The sequence below is a fragment of the Delphinapterus leucas genome, chromosome 2, assembly GCF_059928025.1.
Source record: "Delphinapterus leucas isolate spDelLeu-1000000601 "Yukka" chromosome 2, BTC_Dleu_Yukka2, whole genome shotgun sequence".
NCBI classification, from domain to species: Eukaryota; Metazoa; Chordata; class Mammalia; order Artiodactyla; family Monodontidae; genus Delphinapterus; species Delphinapterus leucas.
The window spans coordinates 169,333,043-169,352,220 of NC_143130.1; the positions used below are offsets into that span (position 1 = coordinate 169,333,043).

General features: G+C 35.5%; 1 protein-coding gene and 1 non-coding gene across 11 annotated transcripts in view; both read right to left on the bottom strand.

Moving 5' to 3' along the window:
- The window catches only part of TRIP11 (thyroid hormone receptor interactor 11), a 76,363-nt gene that overhangs the window by 13,333 nt on the left and 43,852 nt on the right, over nt 1-19,178 (bottom strand). For 9 of the 10 annotated variants that reach the window (XR_016392258.1, XM_089908131.1, XM_089908130.1 and 6 more), the window contains 5 exons: nt 16,743-16,842; nt 4,485-4,566; nt 3,564-3,678; nt 3,018-3,134; nt 1,705-1,849 (listed from right to left, as the gene is read on the bottom strand). Coding sequence is in view for 8 of the 10 variants with exons in the window: in XM_089908131.1 (XP_089764257.1) it covers nt 1,705-1,849; nt 3,018-3,134; nt 3,564-3,678; nt 4,485-4,566; nt 16,743-16,842 (559 nt within the window). In the remaining 2 variants the exon portion in view is untranslated. Of the gene's footprint in view, nt 1-1,704; nt 1,850-3,017; nt 3,135-3,563; nt 3,679-3,901; nt 4,018-4,484; nt 4,567-16,742; nt 16,843-19,178 lie in introns of those variants that run through there. The other variant, XR_016392259.1, reaches the window with a different exon arrangement.
- On the bottom strand, nt 8,815-8,930 carry LOC115802995 (U5 spliceosomal RNA). Its single transcript, XR_004023578.1, has one exon. It is a non-coding gene; the product is annotated as a U5 spliceosomal RNA (small nuclear RNA).

Below are 19,178 nucleotides of genomic sequence, written 5' to 3' on the forward strand. Positions count from 1 at the left end.
TTTTGCCCAAATTATTATAGTGGTCATGAAAAAAACTAGCATCCATATTGCAATGATAACAATCAGATTTAATATTAATTTACCAAAAGAAAAAACAACTTATGCATTACATTAAATGATCACCTTTTAGACGTTCAAAAGTCTGAAAATAATTCTCATTAGATTATTTCTCTGTAAAGTCAGGCTGAACAATTAAGTTTTTACTGGAACAGGCATTTGGTTTACGTACTAATTTCTTAGTGGGCAGAATTCTGCTTTATTACCCAAGATCATTAACAACTTCATGGTTGAGAGACAAGCAACCTGTTGAAGGCACCCACTTCAGCAGTGGGAAACTCAAATAAAAGAGGCCTCCAAAACAAAGGGAGCGTTGAGACAAATTCATCAAATCTTCTTATCATTGAGCACCCCTGGGTCCCCAAGTTGTACTTTCCTGTGAATGACAATTTTCCAAACTCTGAAAAAGCTTCTGGTGCTATGTGGTAAGCTCTGGCTTTTGTCTCTGATCAATACAAATGAAGCTGCGCATGTGACTTGATAACTGAAGGTGGGGAGGTGTATGAAAGAGGAGGAGAGGGAAGAAGGGGAAGGAGTGGAGACAGGGGAAAGGAGGGAGAGGGAGGGGAGACCCTGCCAAAAGAAATTTTGGAATCAAAATTTAAATAATGTATATTTAAATAAAATAAATTTAAATAAAATAGAATAAATTTTAGCTTCAAGATGCTAAAATCTAGTATAACAAGTGTTTTAGTATAGCCTACACATGTTAAAGTTGAGACTTTTCTAAAGACTAAATTTAGTAGACAAATCTTTTATCTAAAATAATTTTACCACTTTCTATAAAAGTTCAGGAAAATAGAAATATTCATCTAAATAAGAACTAAGGAAGTTATTTAAATTTCAGAATATAAATTCAGTATTTTATCCAAATTTAAGTATCTGGCATGTGACAAACTTGACAGTATACAATATGTTCCTTTACAGTCCAACTAGCAAACATGTTAGTCTGTATTAAAATGTGAAGATTTCAGATAAAAGACAGCCCTTCCAATAAAGAATTCATATATAGTCTAATGGATTATACTTTAATTTGAACTCAAGAAACTTTAGTACATGCCAATATGAGGGATATAAATAGCGTAAGATCCTTACAACCTAGTGGGGTAGAAAACTACGTCCACATATTGTTGAACCACCATACCATTTGCTTCCAGGCAGGCCTTTTAACATATAAGAACTCTTCATAATGTTCTTGGATGTGTAGGCCAGTTTACTAAACAGCTCTTGTACATATTATTAACACACCAACTTTGGTTTTTGAGTGTAACACTTAGATTATTATCACAGGGGAAAAATCTTTAACTATAAACTACAATTCAAAAGGAAAATGTGTGAACAAGCAAAGGTTTACCAGTTCAACCACCACTTCCACGAATAATTCAAGGTGTCTTATGCAGAGAGAGAAGAATTATTCCAATATATAAAGGGAAAATATTTCATATTGCTTAAATTAATCTAAGCTAATTAAATATCAGGTTGCTACAAGAATGTATGAAGCCAAAATCTAACGCCTTACTGGAATTTTGGAAGAAGTCATTACTGCACATTTTCAAAAACACTAAAAATTTAGTTAATATCACAGTAAAACATAATCAAAAATTATCAATTTTTTAAATTGTAGAAAAAATAAGTATCTGATTTTACCTTTAAAACTTCCGGGTACACTTGTATCTAGTTTTCTCCTTCCTGGTGAATCTAGAGGTTTCATATCATGAACAGAAAGCTTGGGTGGTGGAATAGATGGATGAGATTCTGTTTCTAGAAATTTAACAAAAAGTTCTGAAAAAGACTAAGAAAAAATATTTGGGATATATTAGGCAGATAATAAAATTATATTCACTACAGCTAAGAAACTGTACCAGCTATTCTAATTAAATATTAAAAACTAGTCATGCTACCTGAATCATTTCTTTATGAACAAGCCTTATGAACAATTAAAAGTGCTAGCACTCTGATACACAGGTATCAATCAAAAACTTTAACAATTTAATCAATAATCTTTGATGACAACACTTGTTACAAACCTCGTAATGAGAATTAGCCACCAGATAACAGATTTCTCACCATCAATGGCACTTAAGACATCAAGTCTTCAATCATTTTAGTAACCGTTTACATAGACATAAAAAAATTATATCAACAGAAAACAAGCATTAAAGTCCTATTTTTCTAGAGTAACACCGAATGAATGAGTACAGCAAAAGCTCACCAGTAATATTATCAGATTAAAATAATGTCATGTAGAACTTTCCTTTAAATTAAATTTTATGCCATCCAATTTGAGTTCTATCTTTCACCAGCTTTGGGTAAGTCACCTATCCTCAGTTTCCTCTTTAGTAAAAAAAATAAAATAAAGAAGTAAACTCCACATTCTAACTCACAGTGCTACTCAGTTCAATTAATACTCATCTTAAGCCTACTATATACCAGGCATCGTATTTTCGTGTTTATTAACTGCCTCCTCCTACCAGAATGTAAGTTTGTTGAGGGAAAGCACTTTACCTATTTGGTTTGCACCTGCATCCTCAATGCTCAGAACAGTCTGGTACACAGCAGGTGCTCAATAAATATTCACTGGCTCAATGACTAGGTAGATACATACAGGCATAAAACAGAGCCTCTGTCTTCAAGAATCTCATAACTTAGTAGTAAGAGATAAATGACTGTGGGCTGATAGCAGCATGATCAAATACAAAGGAAGGAACAGTTAATGCTTTGAAAAATCAAAGTACCATGTAAACAAAATGTTAAAATAAAACCTACTGATATGTGCAATAAAATTATTAAAACTGGCTTATTATCCTTAAGCGAATCACCTCTCTGGATCTCAGTTTCCACAACCCCAAAACAAAAGGGCTGTATAAAATAACCTGAAAAAGAAGTCTAATTCTTTGCAAATGAATATGATGCACAATCATTTCACTGCTCACATCCAGCAGGAATAAATCAACTCTTACACTATTAAGCAGAGATTGCTGACTTGGTCTCAAAGGTGTGCTGGGAACACTTTTTGATCCTCCTCCAAGCCACCCAGTCATCCACTTGGTAACACCACCCTGATCTTCATTCAACAACTGAAAGATTATTTTAAAACAGAAAAATATTATCAACACAAGAAAAGAAAACAGAAGCACTTTTACATGATTTCAGATGGTAGTAAACCATGTTTTCCAAGTCCAATTCCTAGTTTCCTACTGACAGAAGCTACATATAACACTGTCATCCTAAGCACTATTTCAAATAAAATTTGAGGACTGTCATGTCTCAAACTTGAAGCATTCTGATATGAACGGTTGCATATAAGTTACAAAACATTTAAACTAATATTACACAAGCTGCGCAAATCTGCTTCTTCTCTGTAGTATAACATGATTCCATTTCCACATTACTGAGAAAACTGCATTCAGCAAGTTATATAATACACAGTAAAAAAAAAAAAATTTATATGATACCAAGCATTTTAGTTATAAATGTATTCAAAATGGCATTCAATATTCAGTTACCTGTTCCATTTCCTCCTTTTTGATACCTAGGATGCTTCCCATTAATCGTAACACTTCATGACGCTGATTTTTTGGTGTGTGGAAGTGTCCAGTGAAGAGGTTTCTCATTAGAACTCTATGAAAACGGAGGCAGAAACAGCTCAGGCTAACTCACCAGTTGTCTCAATATCTAGTGTATCCAAACAATCAACACTAAACATACAAATATTTAATCATATTTAAATAACAGTTATAAAAAACACTAAAATATTTTAACGTAGCTTTAAAAATTTTTTGACAAGTCTAATTAAGAATATTGCAAACAACCCAAAATGTGTACCTTTAAAAACATCACTTACTAGTCACCAACTTTCTTCAACCAAATAATCAACTGAGATGGTACCTCATTAGTAATTCTCAGTGCCTGTCTGGGTTGATGTCTTAAGGAGACACTTCAGATTTTTCCCTCCGTATCCTAAATGGTGATGATAGTTCTTGTGCTTAACGGTTATGCTTATATTTCCTCATTCATTAAAAATTTGCTCATAATATCTAAATCTTTAAAATGTTAAAGATATACTACATGTATACCTAGGTTTCACACCTAATGCATTTGAGCAAGATATATCCACTTAAGGGCAGTAAAGAGAACAAAAAAGAATGGTAAGAATCAACTTTATATTTTCTAAGTACTTTATATTGTGGTGATGTTTTAACTCTTGCCTATGGTTTTAAGAAAAAGAATTTGAGCTGGGAAAGTCTATTTAAAAACCAAGAGAAAACAAGTTACTGACCCCTCATTAAAACTAACTGCAGCTCATCATTATATAAGAAAAAGAAAAGGATTTTTAAAACCTTAATCACATATATTTACATGTAGAAATTGTTTTTACCATAAAAGTGAACCCCATAAAGTACATAAAAGTAAAAGGCAGAGCATACTTGTCCACTTTTCCTTCTGTGCTATTTACTAAATTCATCAATTTCTTTTGTACATCATCCAGCATTTCTTGTCGGAGCTCATCTGTTTTAAAATATGTGAATAAAGAGAGTCATTAACTGATTAAAATAGTCTGTATGAATATATAATGAGATTTATGACATCTTTAGTGAGAATTTTGAATATATGTACTTATTCTAATTAGGAATACTCAATTGCGTCCACCTCTTCTTTGGTTCAGGGAATTAGGTTCTCTGGTATAGAAATTACCTAGGAGCCAGAGTATGCATTAATTCACATTGTTTACCCCCAATAAAATAATCAATTCTTTAACAGAACATTTAAAAACCAAAGGTTTTCTCATTCTCTTCAGAAACTTAACATCAAAGAAGAGATTTTTCACCACTGCTCCTTTGCATGAAACATCTCCAGAGCCACTCTTTAATGGGAAAATACCGGAAAGGACAATTTTAGATTTTCCTTTTTCCATTTTCCCGGCTGGAATCTTTTTTGGTGAGCTAAGAAGAGGAAGAGCAGCTAACGCAACCAAGACCATGGCTCAGAAGGCAGCTGATAGGGCAAAGTATCCTGGGGTAAATAAGCTGCAAGAAACAATTCAGATCACTGGTTCTCACACTAGGCAAGATACTATAGCTTATGACTGATTTAGAAAGATGTTTAGATTATTTTATTTTTAAATTCTTATTTATTTTAAAAGGAAGCAAAATCTGTAAAGTCTTGGCAGAATACTAGGAATGTGAACAGTACTAAAATCAAAGTCTAGAATTACAACAGGAGAGACCCTGTTCATAATCAACCATGCCATGGGACCATGGATTCCTAGACTAAGGAACTCTCAGCAAACCCATGGAGTTTACACCCGTTTCCTCAGAAATGGATAGTCTGAGCCGAAGGAGATGCTTATTAACATCAAGCTAGATTACAAATTTCATTCTGAAAGAAATTAGGAGAATGCTTTGCAGTACAGCTCAACTTTTCAAATCAAGAAACACTCACATCCCAACATGAGACAACTCTGACCTCTTTCCACAAACCTACTCTTTGAGTTATGCAGCATTTTCCTAGTGGTAGTGGGATACAAGTTTCCTTATCCAGTATACGACTTGCAAATATTTTCTCCCACTCTGTGAGTTGTCATTTCACTTTCTTGATGGTATCCTTTGATGCACAGAAGTTTTTAATTTTAATGAAGTCCAATTTAGTTTTTCTTTTGTTGCTTGCCCCTTTAGTGTCATATCTAAGAAGCCACTGCTTAACTCAACATCACAAAGATTTACTCCTATGTTTTCTTCTAAGAGTTTCACAGTTTTAACTCTAAAATGTAGGTCTATGACCCACTTTGAGTTACTTTTTGTGCATGGTATGAGGTAAGGGTCCAACTTCGTTCGTGTACATGTGGATATCCAGTTGCTCTGGTACCATGTGTTGAAAAAACTATTCCTTTGGAATCCTTGTTGAAAATCAATTGACCAGAAATGTATGATTTATTTCTGAACTCTCAATTCCCACTGCAAGACCTCTGCAAACGTTTTTCCTTTTGCCTGGAAAGCTCTTTTCCTTCGGCACTGCCTATTAACTCCTCTTTACCATTCACATGTCAGTTCCCAAGTCCCTTCCTCAAAGAAGTTTTCTCTGAACCTTACAGATTAGGCCAGGTTCATCTGCTTTATGTTTTCATTCTGTCTGTACAGTACTAAAACTCTGATTTACAGTACTAAATGTATATACAAAATGTTCAGTTTAACTGTTTGCAATGGTTTGTGGTTTTTCCACATTGCAAAAATCTAAACTGCAAAATGTAATAGGCTAACTTTTACCAAAACAGAGGTGGTTGTCATAACCGTATTATAAAAGCAAGGTTTGTGTTTGGAAAATCTACTACAAACATTTCCTTTCCTGTCTTTCCAGGGAGGAATTTAAGCTTGGACATTAAGAGAGAGACAGACAGACACAGAAAGACAGACAGAGACAGAGAGAACAAGACTATTACTAAAGTCTGAGTCAGTAAAAGACATTTTAGATTCTTAATGGGCACATATATACTACGAACCATGGTGCCACGTGGGCCTTTTCTAGTACTACCTTCTAAATTAAGTAGAACTCTTAATTATTCAGAGGAAGAACAGCAAGTAAGTTAATCTCTTGTTGATGTTCTGAATTAACCACCCCACTCATGAACTAAAGTAAGAGCTAGAGTAAAGATGGGCACAGTCTTCTCTTTCATCCTCTTCCACTTCTCTTCAAGGCTATACAAAGGTAGCAGAAGAAGAGGTCAAACTTAATCTATCCCCAACCTTCCGTTTCTCTGAGACTTCCCTTCTCCTAACTACTTTCTTCTAAAATTAATGATTTTTATATTGATTACATGTCAAAATGATAATATTCTAGATATGCTGAGTTATATAAAATATATTATTAAAATAATCTACCTGTATCTTTTTACTTTTTAAACATGGCTACTAAATTTATTTTTAATTATAAATGTGGCTTCCATTGCATTTTTATAGGATAGCACTGCTTTGGAGTATAACCAGGATATAACCATTACACTGTACTGTCTCTTATTAAAAAAAGAAAAGGAAGATAAAACTGAATGATAGATATCTTCAGAGTAAAATTCACAGAGCTGATTCTGATAAAAATGATTTTAATAAAATTAATTGGAAAAATTTAACTTTGCTCCATGAAAAATTGATCAGGAAACCCATCTTAATAAAGTTCAAGTAGAAAATATTTTGATGAAAATTCTTTAATATGGGTATAACTTTTATTAAAATCTCTGTGTTCTGAAAGGTCTGATCAAAACATCCTTAAGGCCAAAATAATAGGGTAAAATTTCTTAAACTCATTATCAGAATACAAGTTAGTCCTGAGCTAATGAGAAAGAGAACTGACAATGTGCATATCCTTGCAGACATGTAGAGGGCTATTTCAAATATGAGTAATTTAAATGGGTTCTGATATTTGAGTCTAGAAAACAACCTCAGAATTTGGGGGAAGGGACTGGAAGGATGGGTTAACTAGGAAAGATTTAGAAAAGAAAAGAAAGGCAAATACTGACTTCAAAGGTCCCTACAGATTTCTCTTTTTCCCCAGGCACACCTATACTCCTCCCACAAAAGATTCTCAATATTTCTCCATAAAAACTGCACACTAATTCAAACCACAATTTGAAATCAGAATTATATTTACATGGGCAGGCAAAACATAGTTATTCAGAAATGGGGTTTTAGCCAAATACAATATCCCTGTGAAATAACCTAAAAACATGCCAAAATAATTGTCTGGAAGTTAGGCGGGAAAGAAAGGGCAGTGGGGGGTACACTTTAAAGTTGAGCAATAAAGCAACTGAGGTTGGTCTAGTTTAGGGGAAGAGTTACTCTGAATATCTGACATCCTAAAACCATATCAGAGCCTCGTCTCTGTAATACCTAGAGATGGTACCATGATCTTCATCACTTGATTTAAAATCAAAATTTAACATAAAATGTAAGTGACTACAACAAATTAGTACATCATAATTTTACATTTTATTTGTAATTAGTAACACTGCACTATTAATACTGTCTTCAGAGAGCATCATACAGTTAGGTCACACTCCTTACAAAGTCATTGGCTATTTTATGACTAAGCTCCCTTGGACAAGATTCAAGTTTATTTAACAGTCACCTGACTGAGAAAAGAGAGATGGCTGGAGCAGGACTTGAGAGTCCGGAGATCTGCGTGTGAATTATGGTCTTGTCACAAGACCTGGATGTGAATCATGGTCCTGTCACCAGGGCTGGATTCTGATGCCTATTTTGTAAAATGAGCATGCTTATCTCAAAGGATTTTGAGAGAAATCTACTGAGTGATTAAATGTGACATTTTTAACCAGTAAAGTTCTATATTAGTATTCATTAGTATTCATTCATCTGATTTTTTAAAATATCAGCATTCAACCTAGCCCTAACCATTATCGATAATATGTATCACTTTGGTTAGCATTAACACTGATAACTTTTCCTCCATTTACCTTATTTGTCATCTTTACAAACTATGGCAAAGAAGTCAACGCAAGGAAAAAAGAATGTTAGAAATATGATTTTATTATAGATATGTCAGTAAATAAACTGGGTCTTGTGTCTTACTTGGACTGGCTACCTAAAAAATAAATTTAAATCTGATATATTAAATCTAATATAAGGAAATTTAGCCTCTTCAATTAAATGTAATTAAAGCAAAGGCTAGAAATTTGACGGTCTTTTTATTACAGAATTTCAACTTATACAAGATCACTTTCATTATAACACCAAACGATTTTTTTTTTCTAGCTCTGCCAAAGCAAGGCCTCAAAAAATTTACTGAACACTCAGATTTGTTTCTCTCCACGGAAATCTTTAGTAAAAGGCAAAAGATTTATTTGATCTTGAGAGAAAACAGAGCATCCAAATGATATTTTTTAAAGGCACCTTGTATTTATTTACACTGGAAGTTAAGACATATTAGTGGGCTTCCCTGGTGGCACAGTGGTTAAGAATCTTCCTGCCAATGCAGGGGACATGGGTTCGAGCCCTGGTCTGGGAAGATCCCACATGCCGCGGAGCAACTAAGACTGTGCATGATAACTACTGAGTCTGCGCTCTAGAGCCCCACAAGCCGCAACTACTGAGCCCATGCACCATAACTACTGAAGCCCACATGCCTAGAGCCTGTGCTTGCAACAAGAGAAGCCACTGCAATGAGAAGCCTGCGCACTGCAATAAAGAGTAGCCCCACCTCGCCGCAACTAGAGAAAGCCCGCACGCAGCAACGAAGACCCAACGCAGCCAAAATAAATAAACAAAAATAAATTTAAAAAAAAAAGACATATTAGCAACTGCTTTGTCTTTTAACTCAATTCCTTTCAACCATTTCAACGGAATTTTAAGGTCTAGAGTATATGGTGAATGCTTTCTTGTTCCATAATTATAATTATTAATTGCAGAGTAAAAAGTAATTTTTGAAACTCCACTTCCTAGCAATGAACTCACAGAAAAGAATTTTATTAATACAGTATAACCTCATTAACTTGAATTTCAATAGATTAGAATCTGTGATTAAACTGAAATATCAATGTTGAAGTCTACTGGATTATTTGTACAGTTAAATTAGAGTTACTATGTGCATTTGAAAGAGATTTGTAAATATGTAAATATTTTTAATGTAACCAGATCAAATTTATTTTTCCTCTCCACCCTCCTCCCTCAATCCTTTAATACATTAGAATTCAGATAATTTGTACTGCATTTTTCCATATCAAAACAAATTTTCTTAAAGACTGAATATTATGAATCAAGTTTTTTTTTTATTTTTAATTTTTTAACATCTTTATTGGAGTATAATTGCTTTACAATGGTGCGTTGGTTTCTGGTTTATAACAAAGTGAATCAGTTTTACATATATACATGTCCCCATATCTCTTCCCTCCTGTGTCTCCCTCCCTCCCACCCTCCCTATCCCACCCCTCTAGGTGGTCACAAAGCACCAAGCTGATCTCCTTGTGCTATGCAGCTGCTTCCCACTAGCTATCTATTTTACATTTGGTAGTGTATATATGTCCATGCCACTCTCTCACTTTGTCCCAGCTCACCCTTCCCCCTCCCCGTATCCTCAAGTCCATTCTCTAGTAGGTCTGTGTCTTTATTCCTGTCTTATCCCTAGGTTCTTCATGACCTTTTTTTTTTTTTTTAGATTCCATATATATGTGCTAGCATACGGTATTTATTTTACTCTTTCTGACTGACTTCACTCTGTATGACAGACTCTAGGTCCATCCACCTCACTACAAATAACTCAATTTCGTTTCTTTTTATGGCTGAGTAATATTCCGTTGTATATATGTGCCACATCTTCTTTATCCATTCATCTGCCGATGGACATTTAGGTTGCTTCCATGTCCTGGCTGTTGTAAATAGAGCTGCAATGAACATTTTGGTACATGACTCTTTTTGAATTATGGTTTTCTCAGGGTATATGCCCAGTAGTGGGATTGCTGGGTCATATGGTAGTTCTATGTTTAGTTTTTTAAGGAACCTCCATACTGTTCTCCATAGTGGCTGTATCAATTTACATTCCCACCAACAGTGCAAGAGGGTTCCCTTTTCTCCACACCCTCTCCAGCATTTATTGTTTGTAGACTTTTTGATGATGGCCATTCTGACTGGTGTGAGGTGATACCTCATTGTAGTTTTGATTTGCGTTTCTCTAATGATCAGTGATGTTGAGCATCCTTTCATGTGTTTGTTGGCAATCTGTATATCTTCTTTGGAGAAACGTCTATTTAGGTCTTCTGCCCATTTTTGGATTGGGTTGTTTGTTTTTTTGATATTGAGCTACATGAGCTGCTTGTAAATTTTGGAGATTAATCCTTTGTCAGTTGCTTATGAGTCAAGTTATATATTTAATTTTTAAAGGTTCACACAGACCTGCCATATCTCAAAAGAAAGGGCCACAATTGGGTCAGTGAGCAGTAAAGTCATTATAATAATTTTGCCACTTACTGAATGTCATCGTCACTATATACTTATACTGATATTTATTAATGACAAAGACTTTCTAGGCTACAGACTAAACCTCAACCCATTTCTGAAAGCTCACTGTTGCAAATTAGCACAAACTAAATCTGACACAAAGAAATGTTTTGTTCAGACCACACAGGGTTTTTTGAAAAACTTAAATTACACGTCACATTAAAAAACTGGAACATTTCACATAAGTCTACATTTTTGGTGTCTCTTGAAAGACCTGAAGATCTGGCAACCCTGGACCCACATTCCTACACAACAGTTCAGTGAAGCTGAGAATTTGTTGCCCCCTATAAGAAGCTCTCCAATTCACCACAGTCTCTACTTAGTCCTAATTGCTCCTTTATAATTTGGGCCCCAGTTTACAACTTCTGTTTGTGATCCATACTTATAGTTTCATTTCTTCACACAGCAGCTCACTCTCACCTCTGCCTTCTCGGCACTCCACACCAATACAGCACACACACACACATACACGTTATTAGTCCACCAGATCTTCAGCCAGTTTCCAAATTATGACACACAGTTTCATACGAATTCCTTCCTCTATCCAGAATGTCCTTCCCGAACTCTTTGCCTGCTTCACTGTACGTATTCACCATTCAAGTGGGGGCAAGTATACCCTTCACTAGCCTTTCCTACCCTTCTACACCACCATCAAGAAGTAGAATGGATTGCTTCTTCCTTTTGAAATAGCTTGCTGCATGTATGTGACTACATGTAGTCTTCCCCTATTTCTGCTTGACTATAAACCTCCTGAAGGTAGAACTCTTGTCCCGTATCTTTAGTACTTATTTTACTGCTTGGTACACAGCACAGCACAAAACAATGAATCTGTGATAAATGAAAGAATGCCTGACTTTTCTCTGGGAAGGGAGACTATCTGAGAATAGAACACAGGTCAAAAAAGAATAAATGATTTATGTTATGAATTACTCATATTATTCATATGAGGAAAAATACACAAAACATACAAAGTCAAAAAATTCTCATATCTACATAATTTGCTTTTCCCTTTATATCTAGAAGAATTAATAAAATATACATTTAAAAGTACAACCATTAAGTTGAAAAGGGCCTAATTATTTACCTAATTGACATAGCTTTTTTCTTAACTAAAATGTTGACATTTTCTAGTATACCCAGATGTTTATATCATCACAAATAATTTTTTAACTATTTATGGCAATTCAGAAAACTGCATCTGGTATTTCTTATATGTTTCCTCTAAAATCACCACTTCTGCCAAAAACATCTATAAAGAAATCCCTCAAAAGTTTTGGGTAACAAAGCGTCTGGGAATGTATCTGGCCTATGTTCAACAGGACATTATATGTTTTCTTGTATAAATCGTGTCCTGGAAAACGGAATGTCTTTATTTAAAATAAAAACTCTACCATCCAACACCATAAAGGCGGTTCCATGAAAAACATTTTAAACTTCTTTTATATGTGTAGTTTTAAAATACATTTTTATGCTTCATATTACAGTTGGTTTACTGGGGCTTATTTTATACATTCTTCTAGATTTTCTTTAAAAAAACACTGTAAAGAAATTTTCCATTCTGAACTCATAGAAGACTTTTTTTTAAAAGCAGTCACCAAACCTTCTTAAAATAAGAAAAAATCAGTGATGGGGCCCTTTCAGATATGGCTATAAACTAGCACACAGACCAAAAGACTTCCCCAGTGCTAGAATCTAAACTTGTATTGCTTATGAAAATTTATTTTTCTTGGTGTACCATAAAATTTACCACCCTTTTGAATAATCATTATCAAAACAGTAACTCTTTTGTGCTTGCTATTCCAATTTTATCCAATCGTTTCCACTTAAGCAGGAATTTATCTCAAGGATGATGGTAGAGAATAATAAGCGAAAGAAGGAAAATGTTAAATTTGGCCATGAATATAGGAAGATAACATGTCTTTTCATGGTTCAGGTTTCCACAGGTAGTATATTTTCCCATGAACGACAATTCCATAGAAATTCTGAACTCTGATCAACTCAGAATAGTTAATGAAAGACACTGTCCTATCTGCTTCATAGAGGACTAATGTCTTAAGTTTGAACAAAATCAATAAAATATAGGATGGCATGTGAAATAAGTCTTTGGAACTACACTGAAAAAGAAGACTTTCAGGTAAAATGTTGAAAGAATAACTTCTAAAAGGAAGGGAAGGAGTAATTCTTCTACCAGCCAACATTATCTATTAAAATATAGCACCTATAGGATCTTTTTTTTTTTTAATTTTTGTTTTTGTTGGGTCTTTGTGGCTGCTCGCCGGCTTTCTCTAGTTGGCAGTGCGCAGGCTTCTCATTGTAGTGGCTTCTCTTGTTGCAGAGCATGGGCTCTAGGTGTGTGGGCTTCACTAGTTGTGGCATGCAGGCTCAGCAGTTGTGGCACACGGGCTTAGTTGCTCCGCGGCATGTGGGATCTTCCTGGACCAGGGCTCGAACCCATGTCCCCTGTATTGGCAGGCAGATTCTTATCCACCACGCCACCAGGGAAGCTCGTAGCACCTATAGGATCTTAGGGTTTCTTTTCATTGTTACTTTCCCTTGGTGTGTGGGTCGGCGGGGTGAGGGGGAGAAGACAAAGAACTACTTACATTTGGGGAGTAAAATCCTATTACTAGTTTAGAGCTCTGTCTGCTCAAGTTTCTTTCCTCCATGGAATGTCCCTAACCCTTCATGGGATTCTTGGAGAACTAAATATGCACTGTCTGACCAGAGTTGAGCACCACTGTCTTAAACTATGAACCTATGGTGTATCTATGCCATGTGTTACTTCGTTAACTAAGCTCCTTGAAAAAAAAGGGATCCTATCTAGTATCTCACACAGCATCTAACATGAAGCCAAGTAGTTGGTTCTCATTAAGTATTTAATGCCTGATTAAGGCATCTTCATACTTTTCATACAAAGTCTGTAAATACTTGGAACTCAAAACCACAATTGCCCATACACGGCACTGACAGTTATGGACTCTAAGAATGATTGAAATCACTGACAATTTACTATTTTAATACTGGTGTTATAAGCAATAGCTCCCTTTTCCTATGTTTGACCAGACTGAATCACCTCATCTCTGGTGGCAATTACATAATCAAGCATTTCAAATAAAATACCACTTTTTAAAATGAGTTTCCTAATATTGTTTAAATGTTGAAACTGCATATCAACTAATCATCGACAGTCTACAGATGCTTAGAAATAAAACAATACTTTGCCTCTACGATTCAAGTCTCTATGTACTTTCTAGCAACAAAAGCCAATCTGTCTTTTTCAAAATTGTTTCTCCTGGCAAATATTTTGCTGTCTGGCCAAGTTTTGCATTTAAAATAAAGTACAGTATTACAACATCAATCAACATTTAAAGTACTTAATGATCTATGAAAGAAAATATACAGTGATTCTTTTGAAACAACCAAGCCAATCAAAGTTTTATTTATATTATCAAATCAAGAGTGCAGCTTTGATAAAATAAAATCACATTTGTGTTTAGAGATCTAAAAGCAATATTAAGCACTTAGGTAATAAAAGAAAACAGACTGTTAAGAAGAGCTTAAATGGCAAGAATGACTTAAAGACATAACAGAACTGTCTGTCCTTTTACCCCCACTTCCTGTCTGTGCAACACTGGCCTCTCGCCTGCCCTTTCAAATACCAGTTGTATAAGCATAATTAGAGCTTTTTCTGTGGCTAATATTAACTTTACAAAATGAGTCCAAAGTTCCTATGTATTTACAATGAATTATTACTGGTAACTTTTTACATGAATAGGGGCCTAGGCCACCTAAGCCTTGCCATTTACAATCAAAATCTAAAAATATTCTACTACTGAGGATTTAAATGGGTGCCTAAACAACTTACTAAGTAGTGCAGGGACTCTGATAACATTTAGCAACTACAGTAAGTCAAAGAATTTTTTATCTTACCATCATCTATTGGGAATGACACAGGTAGTTGTCTAAAAAGGTATGTGAACTTAAATATTACAGTAGCATGACATATATAGCAACCTTGTCACAGACCAAGGAGTTGCTTCAGAATACTGCCTTTTTACCTTCATTAGTCTAGCCCTTCCCTAGGATATCAATTCCTTGGCTAAAACCTTGGGTGCTCAGTACTTCTCCTCCAGGTTGCCCGTATGTCTTCCAGACAATGTTGTAGTTACATTGGCTTTCAACCTAACTAGACTGTTTTCCCAGCAAATACTGCCTGCGGGTAAGGGCAACCGTTTCAATATTTAGGGCACAGCACAGTGGATACTATCCTATCTTCAAAGGAGATATACAGAACAGAATACAAGTCAGATTATAAACAACTGTTTTCCTGACAAGAAGAAATACAGTAACATGGAAAGATTATGAACTTTGGTCAAGGATAAAAGATCAGTTTAAATCTCAGTTTCTTTAACTTATAAAATGGAACTAATACTACCTACTTTAGAGTTTCCTGTGAAGAGTAAATAAAATATGAGAAGACTAAATAATACAGTATATGTTATATAAAATGCCCATGATACTCAATATATAATTGTTTCCTTATTGTCCATTTCCAGCCCCTCTATTACATTTAGAGTTCTAAGGCTGGCCGAATCTTACAAAGCAAACAGAGGACTTTTAGTTGGGCACTAATTTGCCGCAGAATCAAGTTTTCTTGAGGACAATACCTCACATGATCTTATTATTATTATTATTTTTTTTTATTATTATTATTTTTTATTCCTAACAATCTCTCATCTCCTGTCTCCTGCTGGTTTTAGGCCAACTTCCTCAGCTTGTCCTTTGGTATCCACACTTCAGTGATTTGTCTACTTGCCTCCGTAATGTCCAAGTCACTGTTTTATTGTCTGACGGTATTTGTGCTGTACCATCTCCTACTCTTTCCTATTCCTAACTCTATTTCATGTTAGGGGGTACTTCTTAATTACTTCATTACATGCCTTGGTACTATTGTGCCTAACCCAGACACCTAAAGGTGATACATTTCTAGGTTCCCATCACCTTTCCAATAACCTTTAATCATTATCTACTAAATGTAGCCCTAGAATAGCTTCAACTTCCTGGAGACTGTTACATCAGAGATTAAATGAGAGCATGCCATCTTTGTCAGCAGTTAAGACTTAACAGAGCACTATGAACCACCTGATTATCTGAGGCCCAACTGATAATCCTAAACACAGGACTCACCCTCGGGAATTGACAGGGCCTATGAGATAATTTACAAGCATCAAAAAATACATGCCTGCATGTAAAGCACCATCTATAATCATAAACAGCTAGTTATAGCCAGACATTCATTCCACAAAAAGTTACTCTTTTACTTGAGAACACTGCCTTCTCTAGCATATCAGACAGCTTTAGGCAGGATGACCACGGACTGAACAGGGAAAAGTTATACCATGACAAGTTGAGTCAGTCAAATCAATCCCTTTGATGGTCAACAGGGTGACAGCACAACTGGACTGCCTCAATATTCCGGAAAACTAACTGGACAGCCAGGGCCAACTTATGACTTTGGTTTCACTAGGACCAGATTGAAATCAAAGTAAACTGGTCATGGGAGATGGAAATGGAAGTCACAAACTAATGGCAGTTGGTCTCACTCGACTGTACCAATGCATGGGGGGAAAACTACATCTGATTCAATACTAGAGTTGTAGGGGAAAAAGGAAAAGGAAAAGAACCTACTTTGTTTTTTAAGTTCTTCAATTTGTTCTTCCTTTAAATCTAACTGTTCTGTAAGTCTTGATGCTGAATCCAATGCAACATTTGCTTCATCCAAACGCTCCTGAGGAAGAAAAGTTCATTAAAAAGCAGCATGCAAAAACTATTTCACAAACTATAGGGCTGGAAGACATCTTAAAGTCAATCAACCCCTTTCAGCTCAAGAAGCTGTATTTCTGTGACCTTGGGCAAGTTCATTTGATACTAATAAGTATCAAAGATAGAACCCACACTTCACAACACAATAATGTCTCTTTCAGAGAAACTAAATAAAAAAGAGAATGCTATTTAAAGACAACATGGTGACAAAAGTTTAAAAAATGACAATAATAAGAATAAAATCTACAAAAAAAATACAAAAAGTCAAGAAATATAGCAACAAATTTTTTTGTTTTTTGCTGTGTTGGGTCTTCGTTGCTTCGCATGGGCTTTCTCAAGTTGAGGCAAGTGGGGACTACTCTTCGTTGAGGTGCGTGGGCTTCTCATTGCGGTGGCTTCTCTTGTTGTGGAGCTCGGGCTCTAGGCGCACAGGCTTAAGTAGTTGTGGCACGCGGGCTCTGTAGTTTGCAGCTTGTGGGCTCTAGAGCACAGGTTCAGTAGTTGTGGTGCATGGGCTTAGTTGCTCCGTGGCATGTGGGATGTTCCCGGACCAGGACTCGAACCCATGTCCCCTGCACTGGCAGGCGGATTCTTAACCACTGCACCACCAGGGAAGTCCCAACAAATGTTCTTTTTTAATTTTGGCAAGTCTGATGGGTATAAAGTGATGTTTCATTATTATTTTATTACTTTAATTTTTATTTCTCTAACTATAATACATACTAGTGAATTTGAGTAATTTTTCATGTTAATAGGACAGCTGGATCTGCTCTTGTGCAAAAATCTTTGCATATCTTGCCCATTTTTCCATTGAGCTGTTTTTCTCCCATCAGTTTGTAAGAGCACCTTATATAGTAGATATGAACCCTTTGTCATCAGCGCTACAAATACAGTCAAACATGTCCTACTTTGATTCTTGAGTTTTAGTCTAGGTGAGGCTCCTCCCTGCCCTGAACTGCACACTTGGTTTTCTAGATTTTCTTGGAAGGTATTTTTCTTTTTTAACATTTATATCTATAAAGTAGTATTTCTCAGTAGGAGTTGTTTCAACATTCCTGGCCTCTGGCCACTAAATGCCAGAAGACCCACCCACAGTCACTGTAACAGCCAAAAATACCCCCCAGATTTCCAGCACCACTCCCAGTTGAGAATTCTTGCTTTAATACAGTTGGAATTTACTTTTGTATATAGTGTAAGATAGGGGTCCAATTTCATTTTCTTCCATATAGACAGCCGGTTGTATCTACTGTTTATTAGATAACCTACCCTTTTCCCCACTGAACTGGAAGTAGTTTAGGGTTTAGTTTTAAATATAATTCTCAAATATAACCTGGGCTCCATTTCTGGATTCTCCTTCTGTTCCACTAATCTAGTCAATATGGTATTGATTTATGGCTCTATTTTGACATTTAGTAGGCAAGTCCCTCCTCATCATTATTCTTTCACACAATTTTCTTGGCTATTCTAGAGGATTCACCCACGTAAATGTCAGGTCACGTTTCATCATCTTGAATCAGAGTGTGACAGCTTTTTTGATGTATCATCTTGGATAGGCTAGTTCCCAGTTATCCAGTCAAAACTTAAGGTAGGTATTGCTGTGAAGGTATTTTGCAAATGTAATCAAAGCTCAAATCAGCTGAATTTAAGGAAGGCACATTATCCTGGATAATCAGGGCGGACCTAATTGAACCAGCTGAAATGCCTTGAAATCAGGACTGAGGTTTCTCCATAAAGAAGAAATTCCATCTGTGGACAGCAACTTCAGCCCATGCCCACAGAGTCCATCCTGCTTGTGATTTTTTTTCCTAACCACCTGTGGACAACAGCTTTGGCCCACGCCTATGAGTTCCAGCCTGTCTATGATGTGATCCTCCCATTTTGACTGCCAAACCTACCCAACTTGCTTACCCAGGCCCCACAGTGTTGCCAATTCCTTGTAACAAACCTCACAGGTATCCATGTATGGTATATACATCAATGTATATGTGTATGTATATGTATGTGTGTATGTGTTCATATGTGTACACACATACACATCCTACTGGTTCTGCTTCTCAGGTTGAACCTTAACTGATACAAAGAGAGACTGAAACAAAAAATTTTAAACAAAATCAACAAGATTAAATTTAGTGTAAAGGAAATTTAAATAAACTTTCAAATGACTTTGTTAACCTCACAGCATTTATATTTAAGAAATAATTAAAGCTTAAAAAAACTACACTAAGACGTTTTTGAAAATTAACATTTAGATTTCATTATTCTTTCTACCATTTTTTTGCTTTTTATTTCATTAATTTCAAC